The sequence below is a fragment of the Taeniopygia guttata genome, chromosome 23, assembly GCF_048771995.1.
Source record: "Taeniopygia guttata chromosome 23, bTaeGut7.mat, whole genome shotgun sequence".
NCBI classification, from domain to species: Eukaryota; Metazoa; Chordata; class Aves; order Passeriformes; family Estrildidae; genus Taeniopygia; species Taeniopygia guttata.
The window spans coordinates 3,617,138-3,633,132 of record NC_133048.1 but is presented as its reverse complement, the minus strand read 5'-3'; the positions used below and the strand labels follow the sequence as shown (position 1 = coordinate 3,633,132).

Sequence of the window (15,995 nt, the reverse complement as noted above, 5' to 3'; positions counted from 1 at the left end):
TCACAAACAGACACTGAAATCCCAGGGAAAGCCAAGCAGAGACGGAAAAAATATTTCTGACAGTCACTGAAGGAGACATTTACACAGGGGGGTTTGGGTTTGGCTCTGCTCTGGAGTCCAAGTAGCAATTATAAAAATGGTGCATTTTTACTCAAAAAATCTTGTCTCCTGCTTAGTCACTACCCCAGCCAGGTCTGGATTCGATTAGCAGGAGCAACAATATTCAAGTTAAAGTGCAGAAATGTAACACATCATCAGTTTTATGGAGCCAGTTCTGGTTTCACTCCCAAGCAAAGCTCACCAGAATTTTACTTTTTTCTGCCACAAGATCACTGTATTCCTCCCCGTTTTGTACAGTGCTACATTTTAGAAAATAAATTATCTCAGGAGATTCACTTACATCTTCCATTTTCAGCCTCCAAATAAGCCAAGGCTCTAAAAACATCCTGCAGTGATCTAGCTTTAGGCAAGGAAACCTTGCTTTAAGGTAAGGAAATCTTGCTTTTCAGGTGTGAATTACAATTAATAATCTGAATGCAAACACAAACACAGACATGCACAAAGCAAATGTTCTTAAACCACATGAAGTGAACTAAAGGCAAGAGAAATTAGAGAGCATTAAGAACAGTCCAAGCCAAACCGTATCCAGCTTTATTAAAGGTACTTTTCATGAACAATCATGGTAATTTAGGCAGGACATGGGCTACAATCTGCAACATTTTACAACAACTGTCAAACTCCCCTCCCTTTGTGGACTACTGCAATGGAGAAGCAGCTAAAAACCGTAAGAATCTTCAGCTTGCACTAGTAAGAGCGCAAAGTTTAGAGTGAGGGTGGACACGTTCACATCCGCGCGTTGTCTGACAACTCTGCACAAAGCCACCCTGACTTGGAGAGGAAAACGAACTTGAGAGGCAGATTTCTGTATCTCAGGGTCCACAACAGAAAAGAGGAAGTGCAGCTCCTTTTAGAGCCGGTGTATCCCTGACCGGACACCAGAAATCTGGACCACCTGACAGCAGAACGTCCCAGAACGCCAGTTCTGCTGTGGTTTGGGGTGACGGGCTCTGGGTAACCAGGGGACACCACAGGAGAACTGACGGCACTGGGATCTGGAGTAGGCAACAGCACCTTGGGAGCTCTGATGGTCATTTGGACATAACTGACACGCAACGTGGGGGAATCCCTTCTTCCTCCCCGCAGGAAGGGCCCTTCTTCCTAAAACTGGGGGACTGGCAAACGCTTTTCTTATTAAAATTTAGGTTTTGAGAAATAGACTAAATGATATTTGTCCCCATTGCCCCCCACCCCCCCCGCCCCGAACACAACAATGAAGCGGTCTGTGTGCTAACAACATAGCTTAAAAAAAAGTAAACCAAAATTCTGCATTGTTATAAAACTTGATAAAAAATAGTATTTCAAACTGTACAGTCACCAGAAGTACACAGTTATCAAAAATTCACACGTTTTACTTGGCTTCACCAGCACCTTCGGCTTTCTGTGCCTGAAAGAGAAAAAGGGAACAAGTCGACACATTAAAAAATGGACACTCTTTTTCTACATAGCAAAACCCTCAGCAGAAGAAATCCTCTCTGGGCTGCACAGCTCTGATTTTTAATAAAATTAAATTTAACATCTGTTGCACTGTAAAGCACAACTTGGAAGCTGCTAATTGAACTTTACAGAAGAACAGTAACTTCCATGTGGCAACGTCCCCTGGCAAAGAGACAACTTTAACTCTTTACCAACACCCCGCTCTGTGCTAAGTGCAATAAGCAACACTCCTCTGTGCCACAAGCCAAGACGTGTCCCAGTCCGAGAGGGAAAGGAATCAATGCTGGTGCACAACAGGCTCCGGGATACCTGGTCTGTTTTGGCATCTCCATTTTCTGCAGGGTTGTTTCCCTCCTTGCCAGCATCAGCTTTTCCTTTCTTCCCCTTGGGCACCTTCTCGCTCTTCTGTAAACGCAAGACAACATTTGCTGTCAGCCCCCAGCAGCCAGATCCGAGCCACAGCCCTTGGACGAGGGGTGTTGGTCCCAAACAACACAGACACCCATGTTTGTTTGTTAAGGGATTGACAGCCAAGTGTGAAGCCTTCACTTCGGTATTTTTTATGCAAATTCTGTAAAATCTGCAAGTTTTAGTTCAGCTTTATGCAGCTCCATTTCCTCGCTGCACAGCTGTTAATCAAAGGTTCATTAGCTGTTATTATTGCCAGGCAATGCCAAAACTCATCACCCATTTATTTACCTTTCCAAACAGCCCTGACCCAACTCACCTTTGGAGCTGCTTTTTTAGGTTTGGGCTCTGGCTTGGGAGGAGCGGGTTTCTGCAAGGGAGAGAAAATCCGCGTTAGAGACTCCTGGAACGGGTTGGCTTGGGAGGACCTCACAACCCCTCCGGTGCCACCCCTGCCATGGCAGGGACACCTCCCACTGTCCCAGGCTGCTCCAAGCCCTGTCCAGCCTGGCCTTGGGCACTGCCAGGGATCCAGGGGCAGCCACAGCTGCTCTGGGCACCCTCTGGCATGGCCTGCCCACCCTCACAGCCAGGAATTCATTCCCAATATCCCAGTCCTCTGGCAGTGGGAAACCATCCCATTGTCCTGGCACTCCAGGCCCTTGTTCAAGTCCTGCTCCAGAGAAACAAACTATTTTTTTAAAATACATTCAGGCCAAATAGCTTAGCACTAAGAAAGCAAATAAAAAAAAAACATTTGGAACTGCAGCAGCTGTTTGGTTTGTCCATTATTTCACCACTCCCATAGCAGCACAATGGGGCAGGTCCTTAAGGCAGGAACTTAATTTTCACCTCCAGCGTTGACACACATTTACACACCCAGTGGTCATGTGTAAAACCAGCAAGTGCTGTGACAGCTCTGCCCAGCAAGAGGATACTCACAGCAGATAACCTCGCTGATCTCCGCTGTGGCTGTTGGAAAAGGAGAACAGTTCTATTGAAACGTGGATTATGAACTCTCAAAGTCTCACAAACTTGCTCTCTTCCCAAAAATTATGATTATAGATCATAATTTATATATAATTTATATATAAACCCCCAGGAATTATGATTACAGATCTTTAGTTTTAAGAAATTAAGGTGGCAGTTCCCCAGTTTCCCTTTTTCTGTGTTCTCAAGAAACGTGAGGTTATGCCATTGAAATTAGCAACAGCTAATGATAGTTGAGTAGATGCTTCATAGTTAAAGGAGATTTCTCATGGTTAAAAAACAGTTAAGACTTTGAAAAGTCAGAATCGATTGAGACCAACCCTCTCCCCTACTCCTCAGTTATTCTGACGACGTTAAACCTCATCTTCCAACAGAAACACTTGATGATCCAACTTTCTCAAAACACTGAACTTCTTACCTCATCCTTAACTTTGGCCTTATCGCCCTTGGTCTCTCCTTCAGCCTGGGGACACGGACACAGGTTGCAGGCACAAGTGACGGACAGGATTCCCAGCCACCAGCCGCTGCTCTAATCCCGAGGGGAACATCCCCATCCCACCCCCGGCGGGTACCGGCCCCTCCCGCGGGGCCGGGCGGGGGATGCCGGGGCACAACCGCGCAGCGCCGCGGCCCAGGCGGGGCGGGAGGCGCGGCCGCCCCCGGGGCCGGTGCGGGGCCCGTGCGGGGCCGCCGCCGCCCCCTCCGGGCGGGCTCCCCGCCGCCCCCGCCGTTTTGGCGGCAAAGCTCCGCCGCCGCTTCCCGCCCTTTCCCGCCCCACACCGGCGCTCCCCTCCCCCCAGCACCGACCTCCCGCCAAAACCAACCGGTTCGAACCGGCGGGGCCCGCGGCCCCTCCCGCACCCGCGGGCCGCGCCGGTACCGGGCCCCGCGCCGCCCCCACCCCGGTGCGGCCTCGCCGCTCCGTTACCGCCCCGAAACGGAGGGGGGGGAACGCGTAGTCCCGCCCCCCCTCCCACAGGCGGCTCCGGGAGGGGGGGAAGGACACCGGGAGGGGGGAGAGGACAGCGGGGGTGGGGGCGGCAGTGCACGTACCTTTCTCTTCGGCATGGCTCCGCGCGTGTGGCTGCGTGTGTGTGTGTCTATGTGTGTGTGTATCTGTGTGTGTGTGTGTGTGTGTGTGTGCGTGTGGCGGAGAGCGGAGCGCGCTGCGCGGCGTGAGGGGGCGGAGGGAGCGGCGCGGGGAGGCGGGGGTGGGGGAGCCGGGCTGCGGGGAGCTGCGGGGAGCTGCGGGCGCGGAGCGGTGCGGGAGCGGTGCGCGGGGCTGCAGCCGGCGGGCTGCGCTGCTGCCGACCCCACTAATTGGAATCGGGTGTTTATAAAGTTTTATATAGAGCCGGACGCGGCCCAACCGGTTCCAGCCGGATCCCCGCCGCCCCGCGCGCCCATTGGCCCGCGGGGGTCACGTGGGGTGGGGCCAAGCGGGGGGGGGGCGCGGCGCCGTTCGCCCCCTCCCCTCAGCGCTCCGCGCGCGCGCGGGAAACCCGCGGGGGGGATGGGGATGGGGGGGGGGGAGGAAAAATGGGGAGGAAAAGGGCAAAATTCGGGATGTGGAAAGCGGCTCGGCGAGGGGAAGAAGGAGGGGAACACCCCCCCCACCCCACCCCGGCCCGCCGCGATCCCGCGCGCAGGTGAGCGGAGCTGTTCGTTCAGCACCTCCACCCCCGGGAGCCGCCCCGAGCCCTTTTTTCCTGTAAAAACACGGGAGATGCGGAGGGCTGGATCCGAAAGAGGCGCCGGCAGTGCTGGAAGGAGAGAGAAACACGTTAAAAAGCAATGAAATGACGTTAAATCAATTCACACAGGTGCCCTTTGCTGGTGCCAAGTGACTCGGGAAGTTGGGCTCCTTCCCAGAGAGGACATTCCTCACAACTGGCACAGCCACAGCCCCTGTGCTGCAAACCCGGCTAAAGATCTTCATCACCACTTCACTGTGCCCTAAACTTTCCACTTTTCCGTTCAACCTCATTCAGAAAAGTTTCCCCAAGGAACAGCCTTTCCCCCCTTCCCTGCCCAGGTAAATTCAGGCTTTTTCAGACCTCAGCTGCACACTTTTTCAGCCACGCTGATTTTTCCCATCTTCAACCCATATGAAATAGTGGTGGAGGGTCTGTTCTCACTGACAAAAGCCTGTGGCTCTATTCCCACAGATTCACTGGATAGATGCACTCCTGGAACTCTGGAGTTTGCCTGGGTAATTCATCTCTACCCTCTAACGAAGGCTCACAGGGGAAAGAACTGCAATTGCATTTACTGGAATATCTGTTGTAGGTGGAATGTACAAGGTCAGGTAACAGGAACCTTTTGCCATTGCTTGAGGGACTCTTCCTCCTCCCCTACTCCAGTGATGCCTTTTATAAAATGGATTTAAACTTTCCATAAAAGTATTTTATAAACCAGATCCTTCACTTACCTCACCTGCAACAGGACCAGTACTTTGTGGAAAGCCACCACTGTGGCCTTGTCACCTGTAGAGCCATAACACAATAGAAAACTTTTTTTTTCCTAAAGGCAAAAATGCATTTTTTGAGTAGAAGAGTTTCCCCATCAGCCTGGCAAAGCAGACTGGAGAATTTCCATCTCATGGATAGTACACTGTTTCCAGATTCCTGAAACATGGAGAAAATAAAATACAGCAAAAGAAGTTTAAAATCAAAACAGCTCTTGTCACCTCAGCACATTTTTATCCAAATTCTCTTTGCTACTTACACAAGAGGTGGTGCCTGCACACAGCTTCACTTGGGCAGGCTTTGTAAATCAGCAAACTGCTTTAACTGTAAAAATAGCCTTCAAATCATTCCCAGGCTAACAGGAATCACATGAGGAGTGTGTCAAAGATTAAATATTATTATATTCAACCTGGGTTCCAGCTTTATCACACCTTAAAATAAGCAGCTCTACATGATTTTAAACATTCAGGTTATTTTTTAAATAACTTTGGTATTAATATACTTTATTCCCAGTTTGACTACACAGTTCTTCACAATCACAGGCCAAGTGCTCAGTGCGCAGCACTTACAAGGCTGTTAAATCTGCATTTTTTGTGGTTTTCACCTGGAGGTAAGAATAAACACTTCAAACCCAGCAACAGCTGGTAATGCCACACCTGTGTGTGCATCAGGAGCAAAATTCAAGACATTTTCGGTTATTTTGATCTTGGGGACGGAAACCAGGAGGAATGAGAGACGGAAACAACCTTGGGAATCAGCTTGTCCACCTCCCTGCCAATGGAAAACTGAGAACAAGTAACACTCCACAGCTGCTCTGGCCACTCCATTAGGATCAGCCAAACTGCCCTTCTGAATCATTTTGGCGGGGTCAGAGGTTGGCTTTGGCTACTGAATTCCTGAATTAAGCCCACCCTCATTCCCTGGAACGCCCTCAGAGGGTTTGGCATATGGTAGCCATCACCTGTGTTTAGCCAATTTCCTTTCCTTCCTGAGAAGGTTCATTCCCAACCAATCCTTCTTTCCTGCCTGCCCAGAGCCTTTCCCAAGGTCAGTGTGGTCCAACACCAGCACCTTCTGCACCTGGCTTTTCCCCACACACACTGCTCAGGAGAGATCTCAGCTCTGCTGAAGCTTTGGAGCAGCTTTTTTTTCTTTGCAGCAAGGCTGGGAACCCTTCCTTTAGCTCTCTGGAAATCAGGAGTGGATACATCCCACCCAGCAGTCAGGTGGGGAAAAGACAAGATGCTCTCAGTGAGCAGGCAGCGGGGAATGTCCCTGACACCAGGAATAATCCTCTCGCTCCCCTGATGGGACAGCAGAGGACATCTCAACAGAAGACTCCCTACTGCAAAGCCATGGGAAGAACCTGAGCCCAGACTGATTTAACAGGGCTGAACTGGTCTGGCTGAGCCAGTCCAGGAGGAATCAGAGAACTGGAGGTTGCAGTTAACTTCTTGTCACCGGAACACCTGGCCTGTGTCAAGGACCCAGCAGCAGAGACCCAGCAGGGTGCAGGTATCTGTCACCAGGGCAGGGAGGTGACACAGGACGGCCCCACCTTCCTCAGCAGCATCACAGACCAGGAGAGTTCACAGCAGCCAGCCCTGCTCCAGGCAGGGCCCGCAGGACGGAGCAGCCCTGGCTGCCCACGGCAGGACCGGTCCCTCTGCTGTTCCCCAGAGCCCAGCACCTGTGTCATGCAGACACTGGACACAGTCTCTCGAAGAAGTCTGCTCTCTTGTGCTCCAGGGCCTGCAGGAAGCCCTGGATCCTCTCCTCCCGCAGGGCCGTGCATTTCTGCAGCAGCGTCCGCCGGCACCGCGAGTCTCCGTGGGACACGCACCCCTCCTGCTGCAGCTTCTTGGTCACGTAAGCCTGGTCCCTCTCCATCTGCTGTCGCCTCCTCTCCTCCAGGTAGGAGTCTCTGGCCTTCTGGAGTGAAAAGCAGCGAGTGTTAGCAGCTCAGCAGGCCTCTCAGCTCACCTGTGGTACCGGGGACAAACGGCCTCTGCCTGGCCGTGGATCTGCAGGCTCACTCTGGGTCTGCCTCGTCCACCTTGAGGCAGCCTGCTTGACTGGTTACAAAAAATACAGCAATATCCTTCTGGGCCTTGCCTCCAAGACACAGCTCTGCTCAGAGCACAAACTCCTAGCTGGAACAGACAGAAGTCAGGACAGATTGTGGCTATTCCTCTCAGATATTGAAATCAGAGAGGAGTAGCTATAGGAGAGCTCTTGAAGCCCAGGCATGCAAAGCATGCACACTCTTATCCTCACCAGTGTTATCACAGCATTTATTCCCCTGGCTGCTAAAAGGTTTTAGGGGATTCCAAACCATGACTTACAGGGTAATTCTTCGAGATGATCCAGTACTGAGCTTTAAAACAAAAGCAGGAATAAGGTCGGCATTCCCAAATTTCTGTGATCTAAAAGTGTACTGGCTTGAGACACAGCAGGAGAAAGGCAAAGGCAGGAGCCATCCTTGTCTACCCTTCAAGTATTTGAAATATTTTGTTGTAGAACATCACTTTTAGATTTCTTCTTGCAGCATACATCCTAGCCTGCAGCTTCCAACAGCAAAAACACATCAGCAGGCAGGAATATTGAGGTTCTATTTTTAAAACCTGTAAAATTGGTCACTGTGACATAAACTGACACACACACACACTTGGGAAGTGATGGTCTTTCAAACAAGCAAGAAGAATAATTACTCTAATGAGAGCCTGACTCACTCATCCTCACACTTTTCCAGAGCCCAAGGCAGCTATAGCTCTGGAAATTAGCTTTTGTTATGCTGGCAATGGGAGCAGAAATATCCCCAGCAAATTCAAGGAATGGATGCACTCCAGGGCTGACTTGAACTGCAAGGATCATCATCAGCCTGCTGAGCAGAAGACTTCAATCCCTCCAAGTGCAATTCTGTTTATTGCCCAGAAAAGACTCAGCTTGCCACTGCAGGGGCAGGCTGGCCAGCCAAGCCCTGCATTCCTTCCCACCAGGTACCAAAAGCAGGGTCCAGCTGATCCTGGGGCTCCATGGAGAGCAACAACAGCTGGGAAATAAAATGGCAGCCATTAAAAGTGATGCTGTGGGAGCTGATGGAAGGAGGATATTTTTTGTCCAGTACCTCCAAATCAAGGGTGGGGGTTTCTGTACCTTGTCACCCCTTCCATCCTGCTGCCCATCCACATCCCAAAAGCAGCAGCACATTCCCAAAACACACACAGCTGCTGTAAAACATCCTGGCTTCTCAGCAATCCCCCCAGCCCCACCATCCTCACTGTGGATGCAACCCTTCCACCAAGAGAATTTGCTTCATGACCTCTTTTGGATTTCAAGATCACCAATTTTAAATTTAAAAACACCCAGCTCCTAAATCTCAGTTCCTCTGAGGGAGAAGTCCTCCCTTTGCACAATTGTGAGGGTTCCCTGGAAAAAAAGGGCAGCCTCAGACACTGCAAAGTGGCTCTTACAGGGAGAAAACTGACCAGGGAACAAATGTGGACAATGAAAAACCTTGATAATAGCATGGCATGAACACACCCAGCCACCAACCAGAACTAAGAAAAGATGAGAATAGCTGGGAACAGAAGCTGCATTTGTTGCCTGTCAGAAACCAGCACCAGGAGCAAAGTCAGAACAGTGACCTTACTGTTCCAGACAGAGGCCAAGCTCATGGCAATGACAAACACTACTGCCTTTTTTGCTTCCTTCTTCGTGCAGAAGGTGAACTGCCATTAGTTGTACTAATACAATGAATTGCTGGTAGGAAAAGGGCAGACTTGGGCCAGAAATAGGAACAAAAGAGGTTAAGGACATGGAGAGTTTGGATACTGCCAGACTGGCTGTGCTTGATTGAATTCAGCCAGAACCACAACTGGCTATAATCTCTTTGACAACTCTCAGGGTGAGCAAGGTCCCTGAAGGTAGAAAAGGGCAACGTAATGGCTGTTTTTAAAAAGAGGACCCAAATAATTAAGGAGCAGACACATCCAGCAGTGAGATATGGTGGGGATGAAGAGCTGCCACACTGAGGTCCTTCTGCCAGTCACTGCTGCCTCTGTGTCACAAGCTGCTGCCCCCCACATTTCTCCATCAAGAGTTCCAGCTCCCACACTTGTTTTGCTTAAAAATAGCCAAACTACTGTCTCACTACTGAACTGGCCAGCTGTATCAGAACCAGGCCAGGGAGAGCTCACAGCAACAGATCCAAAGGATAGGAACAATGTCAGTGAGCAATAGGAACAATCCCTTCAGCAGGTACATCTGGACCCACTAGAAAGAGGACGCTTGTCCACAGGCTCACAGCTCAGGCTGCCTCATTTCAGCTCCCAGAAAGGAAACTCTACCCACTAGTTACAAGCCTAAAAACAATAGTGATGTTAGGAAGAGCATGTGAGTACTCCCTCCTTGTTCCAGTGTGAGCAGAGCCACATGCTCACAGCACTGATGAAGTGTCTGAGTTGAACAATTTCACCCTGTGGCAGACCAGGAGTGCTCACTGGGTGTGTGAGGTCTGGGACAGATGCTCCAGCTGGTGGAATGAGCAATGAGTAACAGAGACAGTGCTGACTTTGGATATTTTAGGTCTTGCTAAAAGTAGAGGAGTCCGGCCACACACCAAGGTGTTGTAACAAGCCACAAGGATACAGGAGAAGCCACACATGAGCTGCTACTGAAACAAGATCTTAACTAACAACCACTGCTCCCACTTTGCAGCCTCTCACCTGAACTCCAGCTGCTGTGCAGGTAACACGTGGGGTTGGGCTTTCCACTTCCCCAAGGCTCCCTTACCTGTAAAGCACTGTAGTTCATCTGGAACTGAAGGATAGCTTCACACAAGTTCCAAAAGGAATATTCTGGCCACAAGACTGACTGAAACACCAGGCATGAATGGGATGTCTGCAGAAAGGAAGATCACCAACAATTTAATCATTGAGCAAGAGAAAAAGTCATTAAGATGCAACTGTGTTGGGCAAAGTATGCCACTTTCCCCACAAAGGTTTTACCTAGGCTGTGTTATCAGATTCTACTTAAAGTGAGGTAAAAACCAGCTAGGAGAGTCTGAAACTGCACAGTGTAGAGTCCTTCTAATTCATTTTCAATGCTGGGACACCAGTCATCCACTCCTGCAAAGGCATCAGCAGAATTCTTTCTACTGCTGTGTTGGACTTCAGAGATGTATTTTTAATAGCTTAAGCATCACAGACTTTTAAAAAACCTAAAATAGCAACGCTGGAGTACCAAAGGCTAAGGGAATAACAGTTGAACTGAGGATCAGGACATGACATTTAAGCCATTCTTCAAATGATATCTCATGATATTCCTTACTGCCCACTCATGGCATTCAAACTGCTTAATGAAGCCAAGGGCTGTGGTGCAATGAAGATATCCTTGAGATGGATGATGAAAGATTTCAAGTCAAAACCTATTTTTGCCACCAAGTTCCTCACAGTCTGAGGTAAATATGTTCCTATGATGACTGCTAAAACAGTCCAACACTTAACAGGTCTCCTCTACCACTGAGAGGAGCAAGCAAAGTGTTATTTCATAGCATCAACACCACCCAGGGTGGAGGAGAGGGAATGCCTTGGTAGGTAAGCACAGCTCAGGCCAGACAACTTCTGAGAACTTGCCAATTAAATAATTTGGAATGGGAATAATTTGATGTGGTTGCCTAAAGGCAATTGGGTTTTGGCTCCAAACTGTACATCTAAAAGAACACGTGAGCTTCAGCTGAAGCAACTCCACTCCGATGTTCTCTACAAACAAGTGATTATCTAAAGGTGAGGAGTAGAGCAAAGGGATGAGAATTTATGATTTCAGGCAAACACAGATCTGCCAGAAACAGATTGCTCAGAGGTGTCCCAGCACTCAGTCCATCCTGGAAGTTACCTGACCCCAGCAGGAGTTTCAGAGCCCTCACACCTGCTTGCACTCAGAGTCAGTGGAACACCAGCACCCTCTGAGGCAAAGATGGAATACCCCAGGGACAGAACAGAGACTTTACCTGCCAGAGCAGGAAATCGCTGAGGCGAACCTCCCCAGAGGTTCTTATCAGCAGGTCTGGGTCGGGGGAGTTGTTGGTGTACAGACACTTGTCCAGCAGCGATTCAGACACGTCACTAAAAAGACACACTTCATTAGACACCCTTCCTGACCTGATGGATGTGGCACAAACCAGAATTAGGGGGTTTTATGTCAACTCAGGGCTGTAAAAACTGGGTGGTGGAGCTGAACCACAGAGAGTCATCTACTTGCTTCTTTTAGACACTGCTGTCTGCTCCACAGGCTATTCCAAATGCTATTTCAGCCCCCAGAGCATCCCACTCCATGCTCTTTGAAACATAACACAGTGGTGGAAGCAGACTGTGAGGGCTTCCATCTGGAGCAGGGAGCAGAGTGTAACTATTCCTTCTCCTTCAGGATGGAGGAACAGTGCTGCATTCATAATTCATCTGTTGTTTGACCTCATAGCTAAGACTGTCAGCCAAGCAGCCAATTGTTGTGGCATAAAATCTGCCTTCACATTTAAACTCACTTAAGACAGAGACCTAATCTCTTTTCTGTCTTGGTTGTGTATCTATCGCCATGGTAACTGAAATAATAAAAGCCAAACATTGTAGAGTAACTTTAAGTCATTTGTTCCAGTCACACTGGTTTAATGAGATCTATTTAAAAGCCACTTGGCTTCTGAGAGGTTTCTCATGCAGTGTGAGTGGTAAGACAGGCAGGATTCACCCAAAAGCCTCACACAGAAAGCCAAGAGTTACCTGGGTTCCAGCAGTCCTTGTTCCACCCCCCAGGCCATCTCCCTGACAGCATTGCTGATCTCATGCCTCGATGTGTAAGCAAAGCAGACGTTCAGAAAGCACCTGCACAGAGGAAAAGATGTGAAAGGCTCCTCCTGGGAAAGCCCAGCAGATGACAGTGATGTGTACATCAGAGGTGTAGCAGGTCTGACAAGTCCCAGTCCTCAGGAAGAGGAGGAAGACATGAAGCATCAGCTCTTTAAACTGGGTGTCACTTACTTGTTGTAGTTCCTGGTTGCCAGCACAGCTTGGGCAATCAGCTCCTGGATATCCACGGGCAGGAGGGGCAGATCCCCGAGGACACGGATGCACACCCCGTGCTTCTTCAGGTTCTCCCTGCACCCAACCACAGTGGGGACCACAGAAAACACATCAGTCTCTACTGCACAAGTGCCAACATCCACCCACAGCGTCAGCAAAACTGGGAACTGGAGAGAGGCAAAACCACCAAATGGCTTTCAGGTGAGCGAAACTGGCTGAGATTTGACCATCCCAAACCATTCCATAAAGGCACAGTGACCATTCCCCACACGAGTTCCTAAGGTACAGAGACATAACCAAAGGACCAGGAGATGATCCCAGATTAGGCATCCCTAAATGCAGAGGCTCAGAATACAACCATAGGCTCTGGGCACCTCCAACTAACCAAAAATTAGAACAAAGCTTTGATATTTCATGAAAACAACATCTGGCACTCTGTGTTTCTGATGGTGCTGTGTTTATCTGAAAGCTGTCCTCGTCCCCAAGGTTTGGTTGGCACAGTTGTCCCAGATCTGCTGCTCAGGGGGAGCCTGCATGCACAAGAGCTCTACACCCCACCCAGGCAGGCACTGCAGGTGGGGAAGGCTCTCCTCCTTAATGCATTCTCACACTTGCAACACCCCTGCAATTTGTGTCCTGCCCCAGTTCCACCCTGTGGGACACACGTGGGGGACTCTTACTGCTCCTCCAGGAGGCGGCTGAACTTCTGTCTGGCCAGGTCCATGAGCCCATCCACCTCCTCCTTGGAGCGTTTGAAGTTCTCGATGCTGAAGGCATAAACTGTCACCTCCCGAATGCCCAGGTTCAAGCACCACCGCAGTGTCTGCGCCAAGACAAAATGGAACTATCAGGCCAGCAAGACACAACTGCTCCCTGTAAAACCTTCCCGTGGTTTCCCACCAGGCCAGGACTGCAACAAAAGGAATGACTGTCAAAAATATGGAACCCCTAGATATTAATTTCAGTTTTATTTTAAAGAACAGAAGGAAAATATCACTATTGAGGATGAGAATCCACCACAGGGGACCCATCCAGCCAGGAAAAGCACCACTGGTTTATAGATTAAATAATACTGTACCTTTCAAAACCTTTCCAAAGAAAGTCAACCTGTTTTACAGAAATAAAAGCCTTGAGATCTGTAAGGCAGATATTTTAACTGAGTGCAAAACAGAAGAAAAAACCAGCTGAATAGAATGACTCTGCAAGACAACGCAGAGAGGGAGGAGCTGACGTGAACCCTGATGATGAGCAGCAGCTCCAATGAAGAGTGAAGAGAAGGAACACAGGACACCAAGCCAGCAGCAAACCCAGCTCAAACTTCCACCACACAAAGGCAGAAAACATCCTCCTCACCTGTGCCAGCTTATCAAAGCCTTGGGAATGTCCCTGCTGCCTCTCCACGTGGCACTTCTGGGCGTAGCGGCGATTGCCATCCATGATGAAGGCAACGTGCTTGGGCATGGGACCTGCCTGGAAAACAGGGAGAAGCCCAGGAGAGCAGCAGGTTTTTCATTTCAGAGCCCAAGGGCCCTTTCACAGACACAGTTACCTTCAGAGAACACGAGAAAAGGCCGTAACACTTCCCCCCACAAAGAGGAGTGTTTCTTTCCACTGACCTCATAAGGGCAGCACCATCAGTCTCAAGCCTGAGCAAGGAGAGAACTTTCCTGGAACTGGTGAGGTTTTGTTCTAATACTCAGTTTCATTCCTTCAATTCCCAGCGTGAGGATCTCTCTTCTCTCCCTCCTTCCCATGCCCTGCCTCCCTCAGCAAGGGCACAGATCCTCATTGGCAAGCACTGCCTGCAGCCTTGCTCATTTGCAAGGCTAAGCCTAAGCAATCTCCCACCCTGGGATGGAGTTTAGGGATGCACATCCAGTGCCAGCACTAAATGCAGCGTTGCCAGCAACGCTCCCTTTCCAGAGCACTGCAGCCACAGACAGTCCCACCCTGAAGAGCCTGCCAGCTCTTCACCACAAAATCCACCCAAATCCATCCCTTACCTTAATGATGTTGGCACAGAACCTCTCTATGATGGTCAGCTCGCCCTCTCTGATCCACGACATTTTTTTATTGAGAGCTCCTTTCCTTTTTCAAAGGGAAGATGAAAATGAAGGGGTTAAGGGTGACTGTTTGTTGTTTGAGCCCAAAGCAAACAAACCACCTGGGAAAAATCAGCTCTGACTTGCTGCTCTGGAGCCCTTTACATTGTCTGTGCGAGTCCTCTGATAAGCAGGCTCAGAAACAGGCTCTGGAATTTTCCCGCTGTGTCATCAGAGTGGATTCTGCAACAGCCAGTGCAAGGAAAACCATCCCCGAGTCCCGCAGGCTGCAGGACTGGTTCGTACAGACCCACCCCCGCACTAACAGCCCAGACCCGACCGCCTGGACTTCATCGGCAGCAGCAGATCGAGTTACCCTCGGGAGCTCATTCTCCGCGTGGGCTTTCTCAGCCTCCTCCCTCAGGAGAAGGGATCCCTCCCCACACCCACAAACACCACAGCAAGGACCTGCCGCACCTCGGGCTGCTCCTGAAGCTCTCCCCGCCCGCCTTGCCCGGCTCGGGCTAATCCACCGCCGGCTGCTGAGGGCCAGCTAATGGCCAGAAACCCTTCGGGCGCGGTTAGACCGGCGCTGCCACAGAGCGCCCGGGGCAGCGCGGCCGGGCCGGGAGCCGCGGCCCCCGGGACCCCGTCCCGCCGCCGGCAGCGAGCGGAGCGGGCCGAGAGCGGGCCACACAGCCGGGCCGTGCCGGTGCCGCCGCTCCCGGCAGCCGCCCGGGCCCTCCCAGGCGGGACGCGCACGGTGGGGACGGGGCGTCCCTTAGGCCTCCGCCGGCTCCGTGAGGGGAGAGACGCGGCGGAAGGAGACACAGCCCGCCCGCAAGGCCCCCGCCGTGCCGGCTAGCCCCGGTAAACCCCGATAAGCCCCGGTAAACCCCGGTAACCCCGGCTCTCCCGGTCCCTCCCGGTGCCGGTGCCGGTACCTGCCCCGGTGCCGGCGCCGCCTCAGCCTCCGCCGGAGGGTGACGTGAACTTCCGCTTACGTCACGCGGGGCGGGGCCGCGCGTGCGCGGGGGTGCGCGGGCCGCCCTGAGGGGAGGGAAGATGGCGGCGGGGGCTGTGAGGGGAGCGGGAGGTAATCACAGAATAATCACAGAATAATCACAGAATAATCACAGAATAATCACAGAATAACGAGGTTGGAAGACTCCTTTAAGATCATCAAGTCCAACCTATGCTCTAACACCTCAACCAGACCATAGCACCAAGTGCCATGTCCAGTCTTTTTTTAAACACATCCAGAGATGGTGATTCCACCACCTCCCTGGGAAGACAGTTCCAGCACTTCATTATTCTTTCGGTGAAAATTTTTCTCCTAATATCCATCCCATACCTTCCCTGACGTAGCTTGAGGCTGTGTCCTCTTGTTCTGTCAGTGCTGCCCGGTGGAAGAGAGCAACCCCCAGATGTGCACAACCTCCCTTCAGGGAGTTGTAAAG

The 15,995-nt window shown here is 50.8% G+C and overlaps 2 protein-coding genes across 3 annotated transcripts; both read right to left on the bottom strand.

Moving 5' to 3' along the window:
- Window positions 1-1,381: 1,381 nt before the first annotated feature.
- On the bottom strand, window positions 1,382-4,165 carry HMGN2 (high mobility group nucleosomal binding domain 2). The gene is made up of 6 exons (XM_030290613.4): window positions 4,006-4,165; window positions 3,371-3,415; window positions 2,905-2,934; window positions 2,282-2,332; window positions 1,864-1,959; window positions 1,382-1,504 (listed from the first exon to the last, which is right to left on the bottom strand). Exons 1-6 carry the CDS (start codon window positions 4,018-4,020, stop codon window positions 1,469-1,471), a joined length of 273 nt encoding a protein of 90 aa, XP_030146473.1. The 5' UTR covers window positions 4,021-4,165; the 3' UTR covers window positions 1,382-1,468.
- Window positions 4,166-6,445: 2,280 nt separating this feature from the next.
- On the bottom strand, window positions 6,446-15,587 carry DHDDS (dehydrodolichyl diphosphate synthase subunit). 2 transcript variants are annotated; one of them, XM_002194903.7, is made up of 9 exons: window positions 15,480-15,587; window positions 14,497-14,581; window positions 13,847-13,963; window positions 13,174-13,316; window positions 12,452-12,568; window positions 12,194-12,295; window positions 11,431-11,545; window positions 10,215-10,322; window positions 6,446-7,352 (listed from the first exon to the last, which is right to left on the bottom strand). In XM_002194903.7, the coding sequence occupies exons 2-9, from the start codon at window positions 14,557-14,559 to the stop codon at window positions 7,116-7,118; spliced, it is 1,002 nt and encodes a 333-aa protein (XP_002194939.4). In that variant the 5' UTR covers window positions 14,560-14,581; window positions 15,480-15,587; the 3' UTR covers window positions 6,446-7,115. The 2 variants fall into 2 exon arrangements, with proteins under 2 accessions (XP_002194939.4, XP_030146466.4); XM_030290606.4 differs by lacking the exon at window positions 15,480-15,587 and adding an exon at window positions 15,013-15,085.
- Between the last annotated feature and the right edge of the window lie 408 nt (window positions 15,588-15,995).

Excerpts from the sequence above, each read along its gene's own strand:
- HMGN2 (XM_030290613.4), bottom strand. Across the intron at positions 2,333-2,904 it reads GATCAGCGAGGTTATCTGCT|AAACCCGCTCCTCCCAAGCC; the intron begins GTGAGTATCCTC and ends TCTCCCTTGCAG. Across the intron at positions 1,960-2,281 it reads CTAAAAAAGCAGCTCCAAAG|AAGAGCGAGAAGGTGCCCAA; the intron begins GTGAGTTGGGTC and ends TTGCGTTTACAG.
- DHDDS (XM_002194903.7), bottom strand. The coding sequence starts at position 14,559 with ATGTCGTGGATCAGAGAGGGCGAGCTGACCATCATAGAGAGGTTCTGT. Across the intron at positions 12,569-13,173 it reads AGCCGCCTCCTGGAGGAGCA|GGAGAACCTGAAGAAGCACG; the intron begins GTAAGAGTCCCC and ends GGTTGGGTGCAG. Across the intron at positions 10,323-11,430 it reads GCGATTTCCTGCTCTGGCAG|ACATCCCATTCATGCCTGGT; the intron begins GTAAAGTCTCTG and ends TCCTTTCTGCAG.